General features: G+C 42.8%; 1 protein-coding gene across 1 annotated transcript in view; it reads left to right on the top strand.

The window, feature by feature from the left end:
• Positions 1-26,462, top strand: part of sae1 (SUMO1 activating enzyme subunit 1) — a 101,195-nt gene that overhangs the window by 2,602 nt on the left and 72,131 nt on the right. Inside the window, exons 2-5 of the mRNA XM_041179365.1 lie at positions 38-149; positions 1,242-1,415; positions 17,490-17,632; positions 18,228-18,327. Of these exons, the coding sequence (XP_041035299.1) occupies positions 38-149; positions 1,242-1,415; positions 17,490-17,632; positions 18,228-18,327 (529 nt within the window). The remainder of the gene's footprint in view (positions 1-37; positions 150-1,241; positions 1,416-17,489; positions 17,633-18,227; positions 18,328-26,462) is intronic.

Below are 26,462 nucleotides of genomic sequence, written 5' to 3'. Positions count from 1 at the left end.
GACTGTCAGTAGCGAATGACCTGTTGATGTTTTGCAGGCTGCGTGGCTCCCGGGTGCTGCTGGTGGGGTTAAAGGGACTGGGAGCTGAAGTGGCCAAAAATCTTACGCTGGCAGGTGTCAAAGCGCTGACTCTCCTGGACCATCAGCAGGTATTACAGTGACCTTCTGAGGAGGGTGATGTTTGGTTGGTGCTCTTTTGGTCTTAGTTTCTTGGTTAGCAGCAGACACTGATTTTAAAACATTTCAGTTTGTGACTCCGCCTGCTGGTGTTGCTAACTTCCCAAATTAATTCTTTGAGCAGGGTTTAATAACTTGATTCCACCTAGCCTGGGCTTACACTGCTATGGAAGTTTACCATAATATCTAGCTTGCTCCAGCAATCGGCTTAGGTATGTATTATTAGATGAAGCTTTGGCTCTGATTGGTTTTTGTGAGCAATAGTTCTAACAACAGCATATTGCATTTATATAGTGCCTTTAACATAGTAAAGCTTGCAGCAGTGACCTGTTATTGGGGGAAGAAAAGATTTCAACAGCCAGAATACAGCATCCATCCTTTGTGTACAAAAACAATCAAAACTACTAATGGAATGTCTGTCTTTATAACGAAAGGTTTGAATGTAGTGTGGAGGATGCTTTGCTGCAGATCAAATGGCACTTGGTGCTCAATCAGTTGTTAATTTTAAATCTGGGGTTGGTGGATTTTTTCTGTTTCAAGGGATATTGGGCAAAGGCAGGCATATGGAGTTGGGCTGCAGATCAGACACAATCTTGTTGAACGGTTCGAGGGGTTCAATGAGCTACTCCTGTTCCTAAATAAAAACAATGCTGAGGACATTTGGGTCAGGCAGCTTCTGTGGAGAGAGGCACAGAGTTGCTGGCCTTTCATCTGCTCAAAGATCGTTGACTCGAAACGTTAACCCTGTTTCCCTCTCCTGAGATGCTGCCAAACCTGCGGAGTGTTTCCGGCATTTTTTTGTTTTTATTTCAGATTTTCAGCATCTGTTTTGTATTCCTGTTTCCATGTTGTTAACTGCAGGTTCCCAAGTAGTTTTGTTTGGACTCTGAAACCTGGTGATAGGTTCAACTGTATTTCAGGTGTCCAACTAACCAAACACGAGTAAAAAAAAAAAATTTGCAATTGTTCAACACTGTCCACGTGAGTGTAATGAATTCCTGCCGTTCTAACTGTGTTTACCTTCTCTGTCTTTGCTGTCCCGTTAACCCTGGACGCGATGTCAGGCCACACCAGAGGATGCGCGATCTCAGTTCCTCATTCCCACCAGCTCCTTGGGAAGAAATCGGGCCGAAGCATCTCTGGAGCGTGCGCAGAACCTGAACCCGATGGTAGAGGTAAAGGTCGACACGGAGAACATCAAAGACAAGACGCAGGAGTTCCTCGCCCAGTATGATGCAGTGAGTATCCTTTCAGCTTTTGTGCCTTGTCGGGGGGGAGGTGCAGTTTTGTTTTCACGGCTCTGCTTTCTTGTGGCATTCTTTAACTCTGCCTTGTAAAGCAATTCAGGTTCTTGGCCAGACCATCAGCTGCAAAACCAGCAGGCATCCCAATTTAGTTACCATCTCCGCATCGTATTCCTTAAAGGAGAAGGCCATTTAAACTTTCCCACCCTCCCCTTTTCCTGCTCCCAATCTCATTCCGTATCCCCTCTTTTCCTGAACCCATTAAGAATTTGTTGGAACAGGGGCTGCGTGGTGCAGGTCCCATTCTCATATCTTACCCAAGCAACTTTACTTCATATGCAAGCCTCTCCGATGAGGTGGTGGCAAGCAATCTGTCTGCAGGGGCATTGTGCCCAAGCCAGTCCCGATCCTCACCGATTGGCCACATGTCCAGGAAGTAAAACTGTCAGGATTGGTGTGAAAACCGGCTAATTCACTCCTGCTTGGAGCAGAGGACATGGGACTGACTGATTTGCTCTTTCAAAGAGATAGCACAGGTGCAGTGGGCCAAATGTCCTCCTGTGCTGTACCATTCTAGGCCAGGGGATCAGAGGCCAATTGTGGAGCTTGAGTACAGCTCTCGGTGGCATCCACATGGACTATGATGGAAAGTTTTGAATCGTTCTGATCCCTCTCCATTAGTCAGCTTAGCTACCAGGTTTGCCCAGAATAAAACAATGAATTGGATTGGACCCTGTGGGGAACAGTGTGCTGGCAATACTTGTCTAACAGTCAGGTGGTTTGCTTATATGGAGCAACACATCTCTGAAGTAACACACCTCTCTCCAGTGCTCCCACTCCAAGACTCTGCATACACAAACTTTTTTTTGAAATACAAGATGATAAGCTAATGGGAAAAGGAGGAGGCCATTCAGCCCTGGAACCAATTCTGCCATTTAATGAGATCATGGATTGTATTCCCGGAAAATTCAAAGGTTGAGGGGTGATTTGACCATAATTTAACTAAGAGTAGATATAGAGAAATTATTTTCCCTAGCTGGGGAGTCTAGGACTAGGAGACAGGCCTGCCTTGCTGTGAGTCGGAGCAGAGTGGACCTGCGGGAGACAGTCAGGAGCTGAGGAGCGCCTATAAATACAGACCGGGCATTGCAGAGCGGAGTCAGAGTGGAGGGGAGCAGACCTGCGGGAGACGGTCAGGAGCTGAGGCGCTGTTTCAGCTGCAGTCCGAGAAAAAGCAACTGTGACGGCACAGGAAACTAGTAAGTTAATCAGCCGGTAAGTGCTCAGTCTAAGGGACAATGTGTGGGGAAACCAGCTTAGGACAGGCAACTTCAGGTAGATCTATAAATAAAAAGAATTAAAACTTTAAAATAATAAACCAAAATTTGGAAACTTTAAAATTAAAATAAAACAATAAAGATTAAGGAAACAATAAAAATAAAGTAATTTAAACAAACACCTAAAACACATTCCTTTGTAGTTAAACGTATAACCTTTAGTTGTCAGTGGTACTAGAATTCAATAAACACAGTAAATTATAACAGTAATTAAAGTAAATTAACTAAGTTAAGTTAGAATGGCAGGACAGGTGTTATGTTGCAGCTGTGGGATGTGAGAGCTTTTGGCTGCCCACGTGATCCAGGACAAACACGTCTGCAGGAAGTGTAAGCAGCTCGAGGAATTCCAGATCAGAATTATTGATCTGGAAACCGAAATGCAGACACTGCGCAACATAAAGGAGGGGGAGAAATACCTGGATACTTTGTTCCAGAAGACAGTCACACCTCTTAGAAGAGGGTCGTCTGTTTTGGTCAGCAGTAATGGATAGGAGGCTGTGACTGTCAGCGAGGCAGGTAATGGGACTGAGCAGACAGTAGTGGAGGAGCCTCAGACTTTGCAATTGTCAAACAGGTTTGAGGTGCTCACAACCTGTGTGGATGAAAGTGAGACCTGCAAGGTGGATGAGCTGGCTGGCCATGGCCCTGTGGTACAGGAAGCCATTCAAGTGGGGGGAGCGAAAAGGAATGTAGTGGTAGGAGGGGACAGTATAGTGAAGGGGTTTGATATTGTTCTCTGCAGCAAATAGCAAGATTCCAGACAGCTGTGTTGCCTGCCCGGTGCCAGGGTTCAAAACATCTGCTCAGGGCTCAAGAGGAACTTGCAGTGGGAGGGGGAGGATCCAGTTGTTGAGGTCCATGTAGGTACCAACGATGTAGGAAGAATTAGGAAAGAGGTTCTGCAAAGTCACTACGAGGAGCTAGATACCAAATTTCTTTTTTCTATTCATTCACGGGAGGTGGGCTTCGCTGGCTGGGCCAGCATTTATTGCCCATCCCTAGTTGCCCTTGAGAAGGTAGTGGTGAGCTGCCTTCTTGAACTGCTGCAGTCCCTATGGTATAGGTACAAAATTAAGAAATAGATCCTCAAAGGTAATAATCTCTGGATTATTACCTGAGCCACGTGCAAATTGCCACAGGGCAAGTAAGATTAGAGAGACAAATGCGTGGCTCAAAGACTTGGAGAAGTTGGTTCTAGTTTGTGGGGCACTGGCATCGGTACTGGGGAAAATGGGGGCTCTACTGTTGGGACAGTTTACACCTGAACCGTGCTGGGACGAGTGTCCTCACAAATCACGTAACTAGGGAAGTAGAGAAGGCTTTAAACTAAACAAGAGGGTTGAGGGATCAAGCTTGAGTAGAGGTAGCAATTCAAGGTGTAGAGTCAAGGCAGGAGAGCAAAATAGTAATATGAGAAACGAGGGTCAGAGAATGGCACGAAATGACAAAGAGAAAAAACCTAAGAATACATCAGTAGTCAAGACTAGATGTTACAAAGGTAACAAAAAGACAAAACTGAAGGCTTTCTATCTGAATGCACGTAGCATTCGTAATAAAGTAAATGAATTGATGACCCACATTGAAGTAAATAAATATGATCAAAAAGCAATTACAGAGACGTGACTGCAGGATGACAAAGATTGGGTCCTTAATATTGAAGGGTTCATGACATTCAAGAAGAATAGGAAGCTGGGTAAAGGTAGAGGGGTAGTACTGTTCATCAAAGAGGGCATTGGTGCAATAGTTAGAGATGACCTTGGCTTAGGAGGTCAGGATGTAGAATCGGTTTGGGTAGAGATGAGGAATTGGAGGGAGAGAAAAGTTATTAGTGGGAGTGATCTACAGGCCCCCTAACAGTAGCCACAGTGTAGGACAAAGTATTCAAGAGAAAATATTGTGTGCTTGTGATAAAGGGACAGCAATAATTAAGGGTGATTTTAATCTACACATAAACTGGAAAAATCAGATTGGCAGTAGTAGCCTGAATGAGGAGTTTATAGAATGCTTTTGAGATAGTTTTTTAGAGCAGCTCGTTCTGGAACCAACCAGAGAGCAGGTTATATTAGACTTGGTATTGTGTAACGTAACAGGATTAATTAATGACCTCAGAGTAAAGACACCCCTAGGTAGCAGCGACCACAATATGAATGAATTTTACATCCAGTTTAAAAGAGAGAAGAGTGGGTCTAAAACTAGTATCTTAAACTTAAATAAAGGCAACTATGTGGGGGTGAAAGCTGAGCTAGTTGAAATGATCTGGGAAACTAGGCTAGAGGATAGATTAATAGAGAAGCAGTGGCAGGCATTAAAGGGGATATTTCAGTAAGTACATTCCTATAATAAAGAAAAATTCCAAGGGGAGGACCTACCATCTGTGATTAACTAAAGAAGTTGAGTAAAGCATCTATTTAAGGTAAAAGTATACAACTCTGTAAAGGTGAGTGGCAGGACAGATGATTGGTCAGAATATAAAGAACGGCGGAGAATGATTAAAAGCTTAACCAGTAGAAAGAAATCAGAGTATGAGAGGAAGCTAGCTAGAAATGTAAAAACGAATAGCAAGAGTTTCTACAGGTATTTAAAAAGGAAAAGAGCAAGTAAAGTGAGTGTTGGCCCTCTGAGAACAGGGAATTAATAGTAAATAATAAGGAAATGATGGATGAAATGAACAAATATTTTGCTTCTGTCTTCCCTATAGAGAATACAGAAAACATTCCAGTAATAGCTTCAAACCAGGAAGAGAAAGGAGTGGGGAACTTGGTGAAATTGAAATCAGTAGGGAAGGGGCACTGAGCAAATTGATAGAGCTGTGGGCTGGCAAGTCTCCGGGTCCCGAGAGACAACATCCTAGGGCCTTAAAAGAGGTGGCTAATGAGGTAGTTGATGCGGTGGTGTTAAATTTTCCAAAATTTGCTAGATTCTGGAAAAGTTCCATCAGATTAGAAAGTAGCAAATATAACCCCTCTATTCAAGAAGGAGGGAGGCAGAAAACAGGAAACTATAGGCCAGTTAGCTTGACGTATGTCATGGGGAAGTTATTGGAATCAATCATTAAGGAGGTTATAGCTGGGCACTTAGAGCTCAAGGCAATAGGGAGGAGCCAGTATGGTTATGTGAAAGGAAAATCATGTTTAACCAATTTATTGGAGCTTTTTGAAGGGATAACATGCACAGTGGATAAAGAGGAGCCTGTAGACGTACTGTACTTAGATTTCCTGAAGGCATTTGACAAGATGCCACATCAAAGGTTATTACAGAAAATAAAAGTGCATGGTGTAGGGGGTAGCATATTAGCATGGATTGAAGACTGGCTGGCTGGCAGAAAGCAGAGAGTATGCATAAATGGGTCTTTTTCGTATTGACAGAATGTGACGAATCCCACAGGGGTCTGTGCTGGGGCCTCAACCTTTTACGATTTGCATCAATGACCAAGATGAGGGACGTGAAGACACGGTAGCTAAATTTGCAGGTGATAAATATAGGTAGGAAAGTATGTTGTGAAGAGGACATGAGGTTGCAGATGGATAGGTTGAGTGAGAGGGCAAAGATCTGGCAAATGGAGTTTAATGTGGGGAAAATGTGAAGGACAAAAAAGCAGAGTATTAGTTAAATAGAGAACAGCTGCATAATTTTGAGGTGTAGAGGGATCTGGGTGTTCTAATACATGAGTCACGAAGTTAGCATACAGATACAGCAAGTAATTAAGGCTATTGGATGCTATCCTTCATTACAAGAGGGCTTGAACATAAAAGTAAGGATGTTATGCTTCAGTTATGCAAGGCATTGGTGAGACCACACCTCGAATACTGTGTGCAGTTTTAGTCTCCTATTTTAAGGAAGGATGTAAATGCATTGGAGGCAGTGGAGAGGAGGTTTACTAGATTGATACCTGGAATGAGTGGGTTGTCTTATGAGGAAAGGTTGGACAGACTGGGCTTGTTTCCACTGGAGTTTAGAAGAGTGAGGGGTGATTTGATTGAAGTATATAAGATCCTGAATGGCCTTGACAAGGTGGATTTGGAAAGGATGTTTTCTCTTGTGGGTGAGTCCAGAACTAGGGGGCACTGTTTTAAAATGAGGGGTCACCCTTTTAGAACAGAGATGGGGACAAATTTTTTCTGAGGGATGTGCAACTTTGGAACTCTCTGCCTCAGAAGGTGGTGGAGGTGGGGTCATTGAATACTTTTAACGCAGAGGTAGAAAGATTCTTGTTAGGCAAGGGAATCAAAGGTTATCGGGGGTCGATGGGAATGTGGAAATTGAAACACAAGATGATCAGCAATGATCTTATTGAATAGCGGAGCAGGCTCGAGGGGCTGAATGGTCTACTCCTCCTATTTCTTATGTTCATATGTGTGTTCTTAAGTAAAAATTAGGAAATACTTCTACCTACAAAGGGTGGTCGAGGTTTGAAACTCTTTTACAAATGGCTGTTTCTGCTGGAGCAGTTGTAACTTTTAAATCTGAGATGGAGATTTTCTTTAAAATAAAGATATTTTGGAGATAAGGAGCAAAGACAGGTGCCCAAAAATCTGTTGATCTCAGTCTTAGACACACTAAACTCTGGAATTCCCTCCCCAAACCTCTCACTCTCTCGCCCCCACGCGTGCCCTCTCTCCTTCATCCTTTTAAGATGCTCCTTAAAACCTAGCCAAGCTTTTGGTTATCTGACCTTCTGTCCCATTACATAGCTCAATGTCAAATTTCTTTGTATAATCACTCTGGGATGTTTTATTACTATGTTAAAGGTACTATATAAATGCAGGTTATTGTTGGAATGTGAAGTACAAGCTGGAAATCTATAGGTTAGCTGTAAATGCAAAGAGCGGCTGGAGACATTTGGGCTTTACAGCCCTTTGTCAGAACGAGATGAATGATCAGACTCCTGAAATGATTGTACAGTTTCTAGCTGACTTGCCTTTATACTATTTGCTCTTACTCCCCTGTTGTGTGAAGTGATCTTTGATGTGGGTGAGGTGGATTTCAAACACAAGCCTTGCCTTTCGGTGTGACATTTTCATACAGAATCCATTTGAATTCTGAAAAACGCTGTAGTTTTTCTCTTCAAAATAACCGAGCCGCAAGTTCAGAACTGGATAAGATGAGGGTGAGATTGATTTGCATGGGGAATTGAATCTTGCAAGACGCACAACTCAGTCGTGGAGCAGGTTAGTTAAATTCAGGGTAGCACACTTGGTCTGCCTGGTGCCAGCATCAAAGGAGTGGGTTTACATCATGTTGCACCCCTGAATGGAATTCTGCTGCAATGAAACTATTAACGGAGGGCTTGGGCCCTACCACTAGATGGTGCAGTTGCACCATAGTGCTGCAGTGGTGTTAAATAGTAGAAATCATGTGCTACATGTGAGTTACACTGTCCTTTCGATTGCATTTATTACCTGGTGCAGATTATTAGTGTAGAATGTAACCACTCTCTCTAGAATGTAATGCATGTGTCTCTGCTGTTTTATTACTTAGAAATAAAAGCTAAATAAACTTGAATACCATTCTCCAATCATATTTGAGACTACCGAGGTCTACATAAAGCACCCATGTATTGGCCATTAGGAAATCACACATTTCTGGTCACATTGAGGTATTCAGTTGAAGGACAAATCTAGCCTACAGTAATGTTCCATTAAATCAAAGCCTTGTGTAGCATGCTTTCCTTCGTATCTAAAGTTAGGTAAGCGGGTTACAGATTCTAAGCAGGGCACGATCTTATTTGGTTTTGAAGAGTCTATGACACTGGGCAGTCTGCTGAAAGCTTGTGGGCTTGTTGGGTTCGCAGTAATTTGAAGGAACTTGAATGCTTTCCGCTGTGTACAGTGGGTTCTGTTTTTGATGGTCTGTTCAGTGGCATGTGTTTCTTCTGTCGAACGCTCCTGTCTGATTTCACGACCCAAGCGCTTGTGTGATTTTCACCCTGCAACTTGCTGCGGAATGCAAACTCTGACCGTAGCCCTGCAAATTCCAGTTATGGGGTGTTTGAGAACAGTGTGATGCTCTGCTAGTGCAAACTCATGCTCTCATATAGAAATGTGTCAACATTTTGGTTGTGAAATTGGCAACATGAGGATTAAAGGAATGTTTTAGTTGCTGGAGTCTGAGAATGGGGTGGGAAATGAAGCTCCCTACATATTGACTCATTCAAGCTTGCTATAATGTTGAAGGTGAGTGACGTTTTCTATTGTTTAAACAGCTGGTATTAGAAAAAGCAATTCAGAAAAGCATTACCGCAGATGTAAGTAGACAGACTTAATTAACGCATGACCTTCATTGCGTTCAATTGAATCTTTTTTGTTTATGTCTGAATCAGAAATGAGTCACCCATCTCCTTGGCATTCCCGCTAAATTCTAATCGTACTTGTGCCTCCACCACCCTGCGCTGCTTCGGAAGGAAAAGGATTGAATAATGTAACAAAATAATCCTTCACTTCAGCATTTTGGGTTTGAGACACGAGAGTTCAGCGCTGGAAGCGGTACATTGCTATGAGCCATTGGCAGTGTTGACTACTCCCAAGTCAGATATACTGCAGCTGGCCAGTGGGAAGCTTTCCCCCTCAACCATGCCCATAAATCCCAGACCCAGAAGAAGCTCATTACTTCACCATTACGCTGTTAACCGAGGCACCGCCAGCGGTGAATCCCAACGGGCCTGGCTGCACTGCTGAAGATTCGCAAACATTTGCGCCGTGGGCTGTTTTCGACTTTGCAATGCTGCAGGATCCGAAATGCTGGCAGCTTTCCTGTTGTGTGTTCTTTTGAGATTTCCGGCCATTGTATAAACAGTGCAGCGAGAGAAACAATCCATCTTGTCCCAGAAGTGATCAGAGAGTCTCAAATTTTCATTAGCCAAGATTTTATAAAACAGTTAACTCTTTGAACGCTGCTCCTCCTAAAACTATTTGTTCTGTACCTTTCAAATGGCGATAATCTGGACTAAATGGTATGAGGTTTGCAAGTAGATTTGGGAACTGGGTTAAGGGGTAGGCTGGGATGGGCAACCTTGACTCTTTCAGAGATAAAAACAAAAAACTGCGGATGCTGGAAATCCAAAACAAAAACAGAAATACCTGGAAAAACTCAGCAGGTCTGGCAGCATTGGCAGAGAAGAGCAAAGTTGACCTTTCGAGTCCTCATGACTCTTCAACAGTGCCCCCTAGTTCTGGACTGAGTTCTGTTGAAGGGTCATGAGGACTCGAAAGGTCAACTTTGCTCTTCTCCGCCGATGCTGCCAGACCTGCTGAATTTTTCCAGGTAATTCTCTTTTTGTCTTGACTCTTTCAGGCCTGGTAAGGTGGGTGGTGGACATGAGATTGAAGACAAATTGTGATTCTTTCTAATTTTATTATTTAGTATGACCAGTTTTGGAAGTATCTGATATGCGAGATTACCTGATCAATTGAAATTTACTGATTTTTTTTAATCTGAAAAATTGAGCATCTGTTTGATTCTTTTTGTTTGAAACCAGAATCCAATCAAAGTCATTTATAGATGAACACTTTCATCAAATAGGGCTGGTTCCAAGCCCCAAATTCTAACCCCATCTCCCTATCAAACTGATTGGCAGACGAGCAGAAGCTCCATCTCCTGATTTATTGTTGGATTCTCTTTCCCCACCTCACACAACCTGATGAGTGAGTCATGCTTGTGTATGGCCCCACCAAGAACCACACTGATACAGCAGAGGCAGAGGACATTAGGCCCATCGTGCTTGTGCCAGTTCTTTGGTGGAGCTATCCAACTAACCCCAATCCCCCTGCTCCTGCCCTATAGCTGTGTAGTTAATTTCACCTTCAAGTATCTCTCCACTTCCCCTTCAAGAAGTTACTGTTGAATCTGTGATTCCACTACCCTTTCATGCAATGTATTTTGGACCACAGTAATTCTCCACGTAAAGTTTTTTTTTTTCATGTTTCTTTTGCCAGTAAACTGCTCCCCCCAACTGCCCCACCCAGCATGGCAACCATTTTAAATAAGGTATTTAAACAGCAGAGGAAAGAAGCTGTGTTTGATGGTGTTGATGAGGGGCTAAAGTTGATCAGAATGCCTAGAATACTCTCTCCACTTGCCTATTGGTTCTCTCAAACTCCTGTTATAGGAACTCAACCTACATAACCTTCAGACCCAGAGCTGAGACGACAGCTAAGTGTGTTAAGAACATAAGAACGAGGAACAGGAGTGGAACATTCAGCCCCTCGAGCCTGCTCCACCATACGACACAATCATGGCTGATCATCTCGGGTTTTGAATTCCACATTCCCATCTAACCCTGATAACCATTGGTTCCCTTGCCTAACAAGAATCTATCTACCTCTGCCTTAAAAATATTCAGTGACCCCACCTCCACTGCCTTCTGAGGCAGAGAGTTCCAAAGTTGCACAACCCTCTGAGAGAAAAAATTTCCCCTCATCTCTGTCCTAAAAGGGCGATCCCTAATTTTAAACAGTGCCCCCTAGTTCCAGACTCACCCACAAGAGGAAACATCCTTTCCACATCCACCTTGTCAAGCCCATTCAGGATCTTATATACTTCAATCAAATCACCCCTCACTCTTCTAAGCATCAGTGGAAACAAGCCCAGTCTGTCCAACCTTTCCTCATAAGACAGCCCACTCATTCCAGGTGTCAATCTAGTAAACCTCCTTTGAACTGCCTCGAATGCATTTACATCCTTCCTTAAATAAGGAGACCAAAACTGCACACAGTATTCGAGGTGTGGTCTCACCAGTGCCCTGTATAACTGAAGCATAACGTCCTTTTATGTTCAAGCCCTCTTGTAATAAAGGACAGCATTCCATTAGCCTTCTTAATTACTTGCTGTACCTGCAAACTAACTTGTGACTCATGTACTAGAACACTAGATCGCTCTGCACCTCAAAATTATGCAGCCGTTCTCTATTTAAGTAATAATCTGCATTTTTGTCCTTCCTGTCAAAGTGAATAACTTCACATTTTCTCACATTAAACTCCATTTGCCAGATCTTTGCCCACTCACTCAGCCTATCTATATCTACAACCTCCTCATGTCCTCTTCACAACATACTTTCCTACCTATTCTTGTGTTGTCTGCAAATTTAGCAACAGGTCTTCACTCCCCTCATCTAAGTCATTGATGTAAATTGTAAAAAGTTGAGGCCCCAGCACAGACCCCTGTGGGACTCCACTCATCACATTCTGCCAATCCAAATAAGACCCATTTATGCATACTCTCTGCTTTCTGCCAGCCAGTCAATCTTCTATCCATGCTAATATGTTACCCCCTACACTATGCGCTTTTATTTTCTGTCATAATCTGAGAGAAAGACATTGTACTAACCTGCTTTCCTGAGAGGGGAGCAAACTTGTGCTGCTTTTTATAATTCCCAATTATAATCACTCCACCATTGGTGGCTGTGCCTTCAGTTGCTTAGGCCCCAAACTCTGGAATTCTTTCCCTGCACCTCTGCACCCCTCTCTCCCCCTTTGAAACATTCCTTAAAACATACGTCTTTGACCAAGCTTTAGATCACCTGACCTAATATCGCCTTTACAGTAGTCCCATGGAAGCTCATTGAGGCGTTTTATTACATTCAAGGTGCTGTATGAATATAAGTTGTTGTCTCTCTCACCCATCCAGAGGAAAGTTTTAACTTGATCAAAATTGAGATCAGCAGGTGTTGAGACCCTAATGAAGAATGGATTCAGGTCAGAGAATTGTTTTCCCAAGGATAAATCAAAGAATTGACTGTTTTTAGCCCTTGTATTTGTGGCATTCCGTTGCCTGAAGTAACTGTCTGCTCCACATCTTTCTGTCTGGCAGGAAATTTCTTTTTACCCAAAACAGGAACTTTGAAATCCATTTACTAAAGATCCACTGGGGCTTTGGTTTGTGGAAAGGAGAGGGGACTGCAATTCGGAGGCACCTCTTGTCGGAGAACAATGCAGTTGAGGCACTGGGCATAAATACTTGGCTAAATGACAGGATTATTAACTGTCTGAGTGCATTGTCTCGGTGTGAATGGCGGGTCACAATCCCATAACCTCGCAGGTTGTGGAGAGCGCAGATAAGATTTCAGTGGATCAAAGAGAGAGAGAAAAAAAAAATAACAGCAGTGGGTTGATGTTGGGGAGCCGGTGCATTCGTTCAGATCAAAAATAGCAAGGCAACTCACAAACTGCTGAGTTGGTTCAGCCGAGCTGATTGAGACTCTGCGTCTGGATCAGGGGAAAGAGAAAAGAGGCAGCTGTTCCATTCTTTGCTGCTGACCAGCGATCTCTCTCTCTTTTTGTTTAATTTAGTTCTCAAGGTTTGGGTATCATTGGCAGTTGTGGCCCATCTTTAATTACCCTGAGATGGTGATGGTGGGTCATCTTGAACCACTGCAGTTACAACCAGATTAACGGGTGAATTGACTCCTCCCTTTGTCCAATTCCTGAGTTGGTTATAACAGAGTTTGAATTTAAAAAGGAGGCGCTATTGCCAATTCACTATTTATGTTTAGCAGTGTATAGCTTGGTGCAAAAAATAAGCCAGTCAGGTTCCTTAAGTTAACAAGAGTTTTCTTGCTGAAACTCAATCTGGTAAAGATGCAGAAATTATTAACAAAAGGTTTAAAATGTACAAATATGCCCAACTACCCACTGATGCAAAAACAACGCCACGCCAATCCCCCATCCGTGCCCCCCACCAAGCAACCAAAGAAGTGTACTCTGCAGAGTATCAGATATTTTAAAACTTGGCCAAGTAACAAGTCAGGAAAAATATTATTCACGGGAGCGTCCAGGTGCTTGTTCACAGCTGAAGGGCCCTGTTCCACAGTAGCTTCTGGTTCTTGGGGTTTCTCACTGGAGACGGCGGGTGTTGATTCGGAATTTTCCTTTAAGAACTCTCGCTTGTAGCAATGAAGCCTTCTGGTGGCTTTTTCAAATCGCAAGCAGCCAAGAGATGTTTCAGGAGGAGGAGAGTTGGGGTAAGGCTGTTGTCCCTGTGGCAGTCTCTCTGACGATCCAAAAATCCAGTATCATTTTTACACCCAAAAGCTGGATCAGGTGACCTTTCTCTCTGAGCTCGGTAGACTCCATGTCTCTGTAAAGCAGCTTATGTCCTCCACAAGTGCAACAATGAGTGCTGTTGTAAACCAGTGTCCTTTGCTGAGGAAAAGTGTGCTTTTCCAAAAAGTTCAATACATTTGTATGTCCAGCCAGTGACATTATAAATTAAGATTTTTATATAACACATCATAATGAGTTCTTGTGGCAGTGGTGTTGCATAGAGAATTTTAACCCAGGGTCCAGGAAAATAATATAAGCCCCACTCAGAACGGTGCAGGGATCTCAAGGCGATGGCATTTGCATGATTTTGGAGTTGTCCTTCTTAATGCTGGAGATTGAGGACTGGGCAGTGTTGTCAGAGTCAGTTTGGCAAGTTGTTCCAATTCATGCAGTAGATGGCACGTACTGCAAGCGCCATGCACCAATGGCTGAGGAAGTATCGAGTTAGTTAGAGGGCGCGTATCTCATCACATTCCTGACTTGAACTTTATGGATAATGGAGAGCTACCTGGAGGGAAACTACTTGTTTCATGGTTCCCTGCTGTTGTAACCCATTGTGTTGATCTGGCTGATCCAGTTAAACTTCTAGTGATTGGTGACCCCCGCCTCAGGATAAGTTGGTCATACTTTTGGTGGTTGGGGAGTGATGTTTTAGGTGTTTGCTTGTTGGGGATTGTCCATTGCTGGCAGTGTGACCAGGACCTATTGTGGGTTTGTATTGGTTGCTTCATTATCAACAGATTTCTGAATGGAATTGCATCCTGTACTACTCCTGACCTTTGACAGAAGCCCTCCCAACTCGATGAAACTTGGCTTTGCATGAACTCACTCAGCTCTCACGTTTTTTTTTCATTCATTCATGGGATGTGGGCTTCGTTGGCTGGGCCAGCATTTTTATTGCCCATCCCTAATTGCACTTGAGAAGGTGGTGGTGAACTACCTTTTTGAACCGCTGCAGTCCGTGTGGTGTAGGTACACCCACAGTGCTGTTAGGGAGGGAGCTCCAGGATTTTGACCCAGCGACAGTGAAGGATCGGCGATATATTTCCAAGTCAGGATGGTGAGTGACTTGGAGGGGAACCTCCCAGGTGGTGGTGTTCCCATATATCTGCTGTCCTTGTCCTTCTAGGTGGTAGTGGTCATGGGTTTGGAAAGTGCTCTCGAAGGAGCATTGGTGAGTTCCTGCAGTGCATCTTGTAGATGGTGTACACTGCTCCTCCTGGTTACAGCCTTCCTTGCCATTTATCCCACTTCCACCATCGCTCCTTCCGGAGTGATACTAACTGGCTCTTTCAAAGAGTAATCCAGTGTGTGCTGTACTATTCAATAATTCCACATTTTAACAAAAAGGAAGGTTGTGGTATTAATGGGATTGTCCACCTGTTCTGTTCAGGCCTTGGTTGGAATCCACAATTTCCAGTATTATAATATATCTTGTCCAATGCTTCATTGCTACTGTATTTTAACAAGGGGCTTGTGCAGCTCTCTCTGTGAGCGCTGACTGAATGTAACCAGTCTGATGCTTATCTGCACCCTCACAAAATGTGAAATAGAGCTCAGGACACAGATTAATCAATTGACTGCTGAGTTCATAAGAAGCTGGATGGTTTCCGATGTACTTATTCTGTCAGTGTGCTCCATCTGTTTCCTCCATGGTCTCAAATGTGCTCATTTCTCTCGGCAGGTTACAGACCTCTGCAGACATATTGTTTGTGCTCTATCCCCCCACAGTATGTGCATTTGAGCTAAAAATAAAACCTACCCCCCCAGAATTCGGTCAACAGCAAAAACATAACAGCTCTGTGAATTCAGAAAAATGAAGGATTTGCACAAATGTAAAAACACCGTCATAATTTATTTGTTACTAACAGGGTCTGAGTTCCCGCTTGTTGACATTCTTAACTTTGGCAAAATAGTTACACAAAGAAATTCTGAGCAAAATGGTGCCTGGAAAAGATGATCAGAAAAACGGGACAAAAGCAACTCACTGAGATGGGGTCAAGCTATCAGGTTAAGAATGTTAAAGATGTTTTGGAAAGTCCCTGAGTTCTTTGACCCTTATTTTCACAGCATGTGTTCATGTATGTAATGAGTTTCATGCTGTGTGTATGGGTGGAGCGGGGGGGGGAAGGGAGGAAAGAGAGAAATAATCTATATTTGTACAATCGAGACCATTTAGGCTGTGGATGGAATTGGAAAATATTCGCAAAAGACACTGGTTGAAAACCCCAGAGTTTCATGCAATAAAAACCACATTTGCTTTGGTTACATTAAACCAGTGACAATGGCTGTGGTACAGCCTTTGTATAGTTTCTGTTCTTTGTTGCCCTTCTCCTACCCTCCCCCACTCCCCGCAAGGGATGACTCTGGTTGACTGATTCTTAGAGGTCTAAAGCAATATTTCACACTGTGAAGCTTCCTTTGTTTGCGAAGGACCTGCGTGGTCCTGGGAATCCCCCTCTCTCTGAAATAGTTGGAGCCGAGACTAAAACAGATGTTGGATAAATAAACTTCTTCGGTTTAAGACAGTTAGTTAGTCATCCAGGTTTTAATGTCATCCGGGTGTTGATATATGACTCTGGGATGCTTACAATATTCTGTAAAGGTTTGACAGAAGGCAAGTGTGGGCTGTCTGGAACAAGAACACTGGTTCTGCATATACAAAAATCTCCTTTTCTATTGCCCAGTTATTCTGCTTCAAACTACTGCTCTCCACATCATTGACTGAGCTGGACGTGCATGCCAGGAGTAGTGTCCCTCAAAGCTGCCTCTTTTTATTTTATTCCCCATTCCCACCCCTGCCCCCTCCCCCCAAATAAATATTTATCGTTCTTACATTGGAAAGATCCAACTAAATCAGATTGCTTGCAGTTGGGAATATTATTACTTTTTCTTAGCTTGAGACAAAATAAAACATGCTCTCCTGATGTGTGTTTTTATGTGATGTGTTCACTTCTTGCTGATTGTGGTGCCATATCTAGTGCGTGCTATCTGGTTCTTTCTATTCCCTTTTTTTTTGAGAGTGGTTTCCTTACTGTGTAACGGCTGGTGCATTCCCTGTCCTATTTTACCTGAAGTAAACTCAGAACATCTTGCAAAGTAGGAACTTTGAGTGTGACTTTATTTATTTATATTTGTGTGGGTACGTTTGCTGTGGTGTAAGAGTCAGGAAGGAAAGTGCCTGCTCTAAGCATCCAGTTTGTTGTAAGGAAGTGGAGGAGGGAGGGAGAAGAAAATAATCAGTTTAATCATGATGAAGGGCACAGGGCTGCGTACTTTCCTCTTAACGGACTGACTGACCCAGCCTGTGCATTTCCAGCATTATCTGCTTTTATTCAAGATTTCTAGCTCTCCCTCTTTGACTTTTAAAACTGAAACATTCACGTTTTGTGATCCTAAATTAGGGCAGCGAGGGCTGAAAGGTAAGCTTGGGTTTTTTTGTAATGGTGAACTCCGCTAAGGAACTGTTTCTTGGGCTCTTGCATCATGACTTTTGGACACGACCCATCATTTACTTACTGTAACCGACTTTTCAAAAACATCCTGGCATCATTTGCCCTTTCACTCCCACTTGGGAAAAGTCCCCTATTTTATTCTAGAGACACTGAACTCAGTTCAGTTACTTAACAGTATGGATCAATATATTTAGGATGTTGTCCGTTGCTAATTATTACTTACAACATTCACTCTTACAGGTCTGTCTGACATGCTGCCCACGTGATGTGATGGTCCGAATTGATCAGTTCTGCCGATCGCATAACATCAAATTCTTTGCTGGGGACGTCTTCGGTTACCATGGTTATATGTTTTCTGATTTGGGAGAGCACGAGTTTGTGGAGTAAGTTTTTTAAATAATCAAGTTGCTTCTTTCACAAATGTACCTCAACATGGTCTCAACTGTTTTCTTGGGTTTTGTGACTTGCCAGCAAATGATTCTTTTCCCCTTGCCCCATTCCCTCTTGAGGACTGTGACTTTAGCTGCAAATAACAGAGACGAGCTGCATGATTGTTGTGCCTTATTCCTCCGCTTCCTCTTCCGCCTCTCCACAGCCTTTGACGTGGTGGACGACCGCATCTCTTCTGTTGTCCAATTCACTGCAGTTGCCCTCACTTTGTTCCACTCTTGCGTCTCTGATCATAGCCCAAGTATGTGCAGTGACAGCCTCTTTTTTTCTCCACCCGCACCCTGACTTGAGCCCCTGCCCAGGATGAGTTTCAGTTGAGCTTTCCTCTTGAAATGGGTTTCGTCAAGGCCCATTCGCAAGAGAACTACTCTCAATTCTGAATCATAACCCTTATTTTCTCGTGCAAGACCCATTGGATGTTGCCAAAGAAGCACAAGTGTCTTGTGGAAAATGTAAATATGCTATTGCAAGAAAGCATTGAAAATGTGACCAACAGCCAATTTTTAATCTCCATTAAATATTCTTCAGAGAGAAGCAAAAGGTGGTTAAAGTTGGACTGGGTGAGGAAGATGGACCTAAAGCTAAAAAAGTGAAGATTGATCCAAATGAAACTACTTTGATCAAAAAGGTATGTAAACCAGTCCTAAAGCGATGCTGCAATTTCAGCCTTTTGGAATAAGGGTGGGATGGGCATCCAATTATTTAGCCAAATTTGGAAGGAAAAGAGTTGAGATACTTCTGATTATTTCGTTTGATTCATGTAGAATCTTATTATATTGTTTCCCGGGATACGTCAGTAGCCAAGCCAGCATTTGTTGCCCATCCCTAATTGCCTTTGAAAGTGCCTTGCTTGGCCATTTCAGAGGGCAGTTGAGAAGTCAACAACATTGCTGAGGATCTGGAGTCACGTGTAGGCTAGACCAGGTAAGGGTAGCAGATTTCCCTCCCTCTGGAGATATATCCATCACTTCGGGTATAACCCAACCCCAGCCCATGCTGTTCGAAGTATTTCCTCTTGCACTCATCAGGAAAGACATGAGAATGCCAAATTTCAAAGGGAAAAACAATGCATGAGAGAAGCGTGCTGATTGGTGGTTGGTAAGATGACTCGGGTCAAGGCATTGCCATGGAGAATGTACCAGGAACCATTGTTCCAGTGCTGTTGTTTGATTTTTTTTTTTTAAAAAGCGTTATGCCTGGACATGTTGCTTTTGCCTGCAGAGGATGGGCCTCTGTATATGAATATATATAGCTTCTAACAAACATGAGCGAGCCACATTGTGAGCCCGACGTTGTTAGTGTAATTCTTAGCACACTCAGGATTGTTCAAGTGCTGTCCAATCACAGAATCACATCCAACGTTTAACATTCTGTCCTGTTGCAAGCATGAGATGGTTGAGTGCGGTCAGCTCTCTGCCTGTTGCGGACACCCGAAAGAATGTGCTGACTGATAAGATCCGCCAGTCTTTGGGACATACTGCCTGTGTACCTGGCATTACACTGGCACTGAAATTCATATACCACATTACTCATTTGTGTGTTGGGCAGAATGCCTTTTTGTCTTGAAGGCAGCCTCCTGGTAGTCAAAATATCACCCATTGCTACTGCATAGTAGCAGCGTGAGACGGCTAGATTCACCTTTTGCTCAAATTTTTGAGATGCCTTCGAGGGTAATTTGAGGTCGTCTGGGCACTTATCAGGTTTGAAAGTGGTAGGTTTGTCTGTCCTGGAAATCATCATCATTATATTTTTATTTAAAACATAGATGCAAATGCAAGTCCTTCTCTTAATCATTAAAGCACCAAGCCTGTACAATAGTAGTTTTAAACAGATTTGGGAAACATTCAATAAGCAATGTGCTATCCCTGTCCATTAAATAATTTACTTTTTAATAATATCTTTTTAATAAACAATGCAGTTTTTGGCGTTGTTGAATCAGGATTGTGCATTGTATGCAGTTTGCTATAATTGCTCCAGTTAATTTTCACTAATTTAATTTTCAGTAATTTAATTGAGTTGCTCCTGTGTATAGTTTCGTACTATAGCAAGGTAATGGCCTCTTTTTACCTCGTTGGCATCATTGTTAAGATGGATAAAGAAATGTAATCACTTTCTATGACTGATCACTGGCATTTGTGCAAGCAGTATTGCCATTTCTGCCAGAATTTAGAGATCGATGTAGCTTTTATTGATCACAAATGTTAAAATGCAAAATGTAATTTAAAAAAAAAAGAATTTTGGACAAATCTACACGTGGCAACTCTTAAATGTACATTGCCACGTATACAGAGTTTGTGATTTTCATTACACGACCTTGGCAATCTTTTTGAGATGTTTATGAACGGTTATGGCAAATTATCAGATCCACTCTTGCATAAGAGGACTGTGCAGCTTCATTACTAATCCAGATCATCATAGTGCAGTGCAGTCCTTAAATTTCTAAATCCTTGCTTGATCCCAGCCAGTGATGGGCAGCCCACAGACTACATGCGGCTCATCAGCGTCCTGAGTGCAGCCCGCAAGACGTTTTGTTGACTGTTGTCCACGCACAGGGCTGTCAGATTCCACTGGTTTCCAGCCGCATAGATTTTTTTCCACTGGTATTACTAAAGTGATACTCACGCAAAGCAAGGGCATGTGAAGTGAGGTGCGTGCTGATTGCACACAACATTGACTATGAGAGCTGTGTGCTCCCTCTGCGCCCAATCAAAGTGCTGCTACGATGCCCGATTTCAATTTTGCAGCCCACTGAGATGGAGGGCCACTCATGGACCCACTCACTCGACTAGGTTGCCCTTGTTTGATCATAACAGTAGTGCTCTGGTTTTATAGGTGTAAAGATGGAATGTCTGCTGTTTGCCCTGCATTAGGTTCCCAGAAAAGCACTGGCCCAATGCAGTGGTTTCAGAAGCACTTTCCAGGGAAGAGGGAATTAAACCAGACCAACAGAGGGCAGCTTTGCTTCAAATTCCTGCCTATTAGTCTGCAGAGTTGTTACAATGCATTATTCTCCTGAGTGCAACTCTTAAAAGTTGCTCATTTGAATGCGTATTTAAGAAGTGCTGTAATTTCACAGTGCATGCCAATTAGATTTGTATTTGACTGACAGAATTGAGAGCAAGAGACTAGCAGATAAAGAGCATTTGTCTTTAACTTAATTGGTTGTCTGAAGATCTAGTTGCTTCTGATCTCTGTGTAAAAGTTGTCTTTGTGACATTGTTTCTGGCTTTTGGGTGTTCGACTGAATTGTTGGCTGGAGGCTAGCATATTACATTTGCCAGTCGGAGCATTTCTGTAGTATAAAGAGTTTGTTGGAAATACTCCCTCTGTGACGACGCAACGGAGATTTCTGATTCTTTATCTCTTTTTAGTTTGGTGTTTTTAGAAATTTCAGACGAAAGGGCAGTGTTGCCTCTTAAAGTAGTTGCTGCTAATTAGGGCTGATGAGATAAGTACTGGACAACATTATTATTGGCATTGTTAAAGAATTGGTGTGCAAAGGCACTCAACAAGCACTTGGGGAAAATCCCATCTCTTTGTTCCGTGAGATTAATAGGATCCAGGACACCTGGCATCTTTTATTTTGGAATTCTGAATGCGCTCTGGAATTCCCCTATCATTCCAATGCTGACCACTCCTCGCTTATAATTAACACCAACTAAATGTAGATTCATCTCAGTTGAGGATGCAGAAGACTTTCTGAGAATTCACAAATTTTGTGAAACAATCGGCTTAAAATGTTCACGTTTTTTTTCCCTCATTCATAATTGTGTCCAAAATCTCCTGAGCTATGTGCAGTTTCACTTGAGTTCCTCCCCAAGTTTATAATAGTAATTGATTTTTTTTATGCCTCTGCGACTGTGGACATCACGCCATGTGACTGCATCCTGACATGTTGATTGCCAAACCTCTCTCAGGCTCCTTTTCTGAGTTCAGTATTTTAGTAATTAACTTTAATACCTGAAGGAGATTGACCTCTTTTTTTTAAGAAGTGTCTGTGTGAGATTATAACACCACATTGTGGCTTCACATCACAATAATGCTATAAAATTCCCCAGTTGCTGCAATGCGTAAGCAGTTGAATATCGACCTTATCGACCGTGTGTTTGATGGAGCTAACTTGTTGCACTCACCTTGAGTCAGCATCGTCAATTACCAAGTTAGGGATAGGCAATAAATGCTGGCCTAGCCAACAACACCCACATCCTACAAATGAAGTTTTAAAAAAAAATGTTTAGTGAGCTCCGTATGAAAGCAAAGCAAGGGTCTCCCCCCCCCCCCCCCCCCCCCCCCCCACCCCCGTGCCTAGCTGCTCTGAGGACAAAGTTTCTCCATTATCAAAATAACATCTTTTATTAAGGATTACTGAATTTTATGACAGCTGAAGTCCATTCAGCCCATCATGCCTGTCCCAGCTCTCTGAAAAGGCTGTTCACTCGAACCTGATGCTTTTTTTTTTGTTGTTTTGTGAAATATTTACTGACTTCCCTTTTGAAAGCTACTGTGAGTTTTGCTTCTATCACCGTTTCTGCTGGGGCATTTCACAGCCTTTCGATCTTCTGCTTGTGAGAAATGTTTCTAATCTTTTCCCTTTTTTCTCTTCGCAGCCAGGAGACGAGCTGTGACACTGTCTTCCCCTGTCAGTAAAACCAGCCACCTCTCCTCCTCCTTTGGGGATGAGAGTTTTGTTGCTCTTGCAATAAGTTAGAGCCATCCTGGCTAATGGCCCAAGGACCTGGACAATTGGATATGTACTTGAGATTTTACAGGGCTATAGGGTAAAAGTTGACAACTGGGACTAATTGGATAGTTCTTTCAAGGAGCCAGCGCAGGCTTTCCTTCTGTGGCAACTTTTCCAAACGGATTCGGTGAGGGTCAGATGAGTTGCAGTATCCCACAAGCTGGCTCAGACGACTCCTCCTGCACGTTTCCCAGTCCCCGCCGTTTGAGATCTTTCTTTTTTAAAACAGCAGGAATTCACTTTGTTTGCTAAAGCGCAACCCTGTCTCAAAATCTTTTCAATGGTTGACCTGCCTGGTCCTGACCTGCGGCTCCACTTAACCTCCGAAGGCTTGATGATGCCATGCTTAGTCTGAGCTAATGTCTTCAGTTAGCACCCTGGAATGACTCCTCAACGAATCTATTTACTTTTTTGAAAAAAAATCACTCTTCACCTTTCCTGAAGGCATTGACTTCTTGCAGGCCACAAGTCCAAGGTCAGTGAGGTCACTGGTAACTGAATTAAGTTGAATTCTGCTTTAATTGCATGGAATTTCAGAATTTGGTGTTTTTGAGGATAGCTTTCTCCAGTCTCCCCCCCCCCCCACCCCCCCCATAAAATGGAATGCCAATGCTTCTGCTGTAATATACAGAGGGAGCCTACTCGTTTCCACTGATTGAACGTGATGATATTGCATTGGTTCCTGAAGTTCTTCTGCTATCTTTCGGGAATTTCTTTCCATGTTTCATCCTAGCAAAATCAGTGGGCTTCTCAGTGCCCCTTTGAGTGATTTTTAAATAAAAGTGGGTATTTGACCCCAGGGGGCTTCACAATTGAGCTTGATCTTAGGCTCACCTGCAGAACCTGAAACTAGAAACATGGCTGTTTCTTCGCTCATCCACACTTTCTCTTCAAAGAAAGTGGCATTACCACCCGGTCAGGCTGTTCACATACTGACTGGCCTGCCGGAAATGAACTGAAACAGCACAGATTGCAAATGCTGCCTGAGGCATTCCTAGTCTGTGTTTCTAAGCCAGTGGGAACTGCATTTCATTATCTTAACATTGTTTGAACCCTTGTTCGCTGTTAGCTTGAGTACATCAGTGAAGTGTAATCATGGCTGAATCACGTTTTTGTGCTTTGCCCACTTGAACCAGTTTTTATGTTGATGAAATAGTAACCCAGAGGTCTGCGTTAATAATTCAGAGGTTGAACATTTGTGTTCAGGTTCAAAACCTGGATATTAAAAGTTGGTATCAGTCAAAAACGTGGCCATGAAACTGATGTGTTGTTTAATGTCTCAACTGAAAGACAGCACCCTGTTAGTACTGCACTGAAGTATTGGTCTAGACTCCAGTAGTGTATTTTGCTTTACAATACTAGGGTAAAGTACTGGTGTTACAGAAATAAGAACAAAAAGGGCTGGAGAAACTCAACAGGTTAGGCAGCATCTATGGAGAGAAACAGAGTTAACATTTCAGATTGATGACCTTTCATCAGGGCAGGTGTTATAGGTCTTTTGCTGAATTTGGTAATTTAGGATGTATTTAGTGTGTTGTACAAGAAGTCAATTTTCTCAAAATGATTTTTTTTAATTGTTTATTATTCCCAATGTTCTAAGCAGCCTGTCAGCAACAATATGATGATCATTCTCCATTTATCCTGCTGACCTGAGATAGTATTGAAGTGTTTTGTTTCTGTCTGGCTCCAGACTAGGGAGTGTTATACATCTACTGGCCTCTGTAAGATCAAGTTAATGCTTCAGACCCATTTGATGCTGCAGGGCAAAAGGAACTGGGTACCTTTCAGATGAATTAAGTGCTCAGTGAAAGACTGGCTGGAAATGAAAGGGCGGAACAAAAGCATTATAAAGTTTACACCCGCTCCCCCCCCACAACCTCCCTTCCCCAGGGACAGTCTAAATATAATAGTGCAGCAAAATCATCTGCTCAGAAGGTGGTGGTGATACCTGATATAGCCACACAGGAAATTATTTCAGTTAACTTAACTTAAGGGGTACTGTTGATGCTGCTGGTGTTTGACTTGCTGAACACAGCAAGTAAAAACAGACCTTTCACTTGCAGCAGGGCCTGGAGTTTGTATTTTAGAACACTCAACCCATTAATAAAGAAAAGGCTACCAAGATCTGTCCCTGCATTGAGCCAGATGATGTGCAGACTTTTACTACTCCATGTACCTTCCACATTCCAAATCAGTCAACCCACTAAGAATTGGAGGTGGTTAGCTTTAGATGGTTAGTGGCAAAGTGGATGAAACCACCGCCCAGTGTAGTCCTAAATCGGACAGACTGAAATGCTCCAGATCCCAGCTCTATTCTCACAAGTTACCACAATAGCTAAATCTACAGCTGTGAGCAATATTCCCTGTGAATTTTGTGTGTGGTCAGGTTTTCAAAGAACAGTATCTTTTCACAGATTAGTGGGAGCATCGGTGTTGGGTTAACAGGAGGTGAAAAGTAAGCTAGCCTTCAGTTCTTTGTCCTGATCACTGCCCAGAGGCACCCACTGGAAAATGTGGATATGGCCAGGCTTCACAGTGGAATATCTTTTTATTGATTAACACACAGTTGCTCCCTTGGTCGAGAGAGAGATGAGAAAATATTAGGAGAGTGGAAGAAGCTTGAGAATAGCTATTTAATATCTCATCCTAAGTAGTTCACCCAGACCATTTTCCTTCCTTCACGTGATCTTCTCTTAAATCAAATTGAATAATTGGGAATTATCCCAATCAAAATTGGATTGTTCTACAAAGAGCTGGCACAGACTTGATGGGCTAAATGGCCTCCTGTGCTGCAATGACTCCAAGACTGTCACTTTAGAATATTGAACCCTGCAGGAGGAAAATTTATTATGGAAATGAAGAGGGGTCAGCAGAAATGTTAATGTTTAAGAAGCAGAGAAATTTAAGAATTTTATGTCCCCTTTATCCAAATCACTACAGGGGCACAACAGTCAGAGACAAGGCCATTCAATCCAATGATGCTTGTACTCCTGGTACTTGTAACTCTTTTCTGCAAGTTAATCAGTCTACTGTCTTGCCCCAGTTTAGTGTTTCTAATCGGCATGCTTCCAATGTATTCCACACACCAGGTAATTTGTGTAGGGGAGGATAATGAAGATGAGTCAAAACCACTCTGCAAAAGCTGCTGATATGTTGTTTTTCATTAAATTTGTTCACAGTTCTCTGAATTCAAGTCTGTGTTTAGTTTCTGCAGTGTTATTGTCAGGTCTGATTTGACTTTTGGAGCAAAGTCATGAAGCTCAGCAAGCTAACAAAAGTCTTCTGTGGTTTAGATTATTTTTATAATTCTATAATCTGTACTTCTCAGACCAATTAAAGGCATGCTGCAGTGTGGAGTGGAATATCTTGTGGTATTGGTATAAAGACCATTATAAAGTGTGTCCGCAAGTGGGTACATTTTCCAGGAAATGTGGTTTTTGTGGATCCTTCTCCATTCGGAGAAGGCTGTGCAGCTTATCTGAATATCTCAAACTGTTTCCTCGTTCTCCAGCAATCTTCATTTCGTGTTACTGCATGTGCTCCTGAGTAAGCCTTGTCAACTTTGTTTGCTCGGGCTGACTTAGAAATAGATACGTCATTAACTATTCTGAAGTAGTGGTGTCTATAAATAGAACTCCCTGGTAGAACTCTGGGTAAGTTCACTACCAAGCGTGGTACTGAACGGTATAGACTTGGCAGAGTGGAGTGGGGGTGGGGTGTTGTGATTCTGTTCCCAATTTCAGTGCTCCCTTTGGCTGCAAGGTTCAGGAGTAAGGAGCAAGTTCTGGCTGTTGCCTCAGTTAAAAATCTTAGTGATTTCTGCTGGGTGAAGTGTTTGTGGATATTGTAGAGAAGGATCAGGCTACACTGTCGTAACTATCCCACAGTTGAATAATGGCTTACATTTGGGTGGTTATGGTTTTTGGAGGAAGCCCTTTGGCAGATTTATCAAGGATTTCTAGCACTTTTGGAACCATACCACATTAGGAACCGACGCTTGCATAAAAAGAGTAATTGAATGT

Source organism: Carcharodon carcharias, chromosome 34 (assembly GCF_017639515.1).
Source record: "Carcharodon carcharias isolate sCarCar2 chromosome 34, sCarCar2.pri, whole genome shotgun sequence".
Taxonomy (NCBI): Eukaryota; Metazoa; Chordata; class Chondrichthyes; order Lamniformes; family Lamnidae; genus Carcharodon; species Carcharodon carcharias.
Note: the sequence above shows the minus strand (reverse complement) of the source record. Positions and strands in the feature narration are given on the sequence as shown.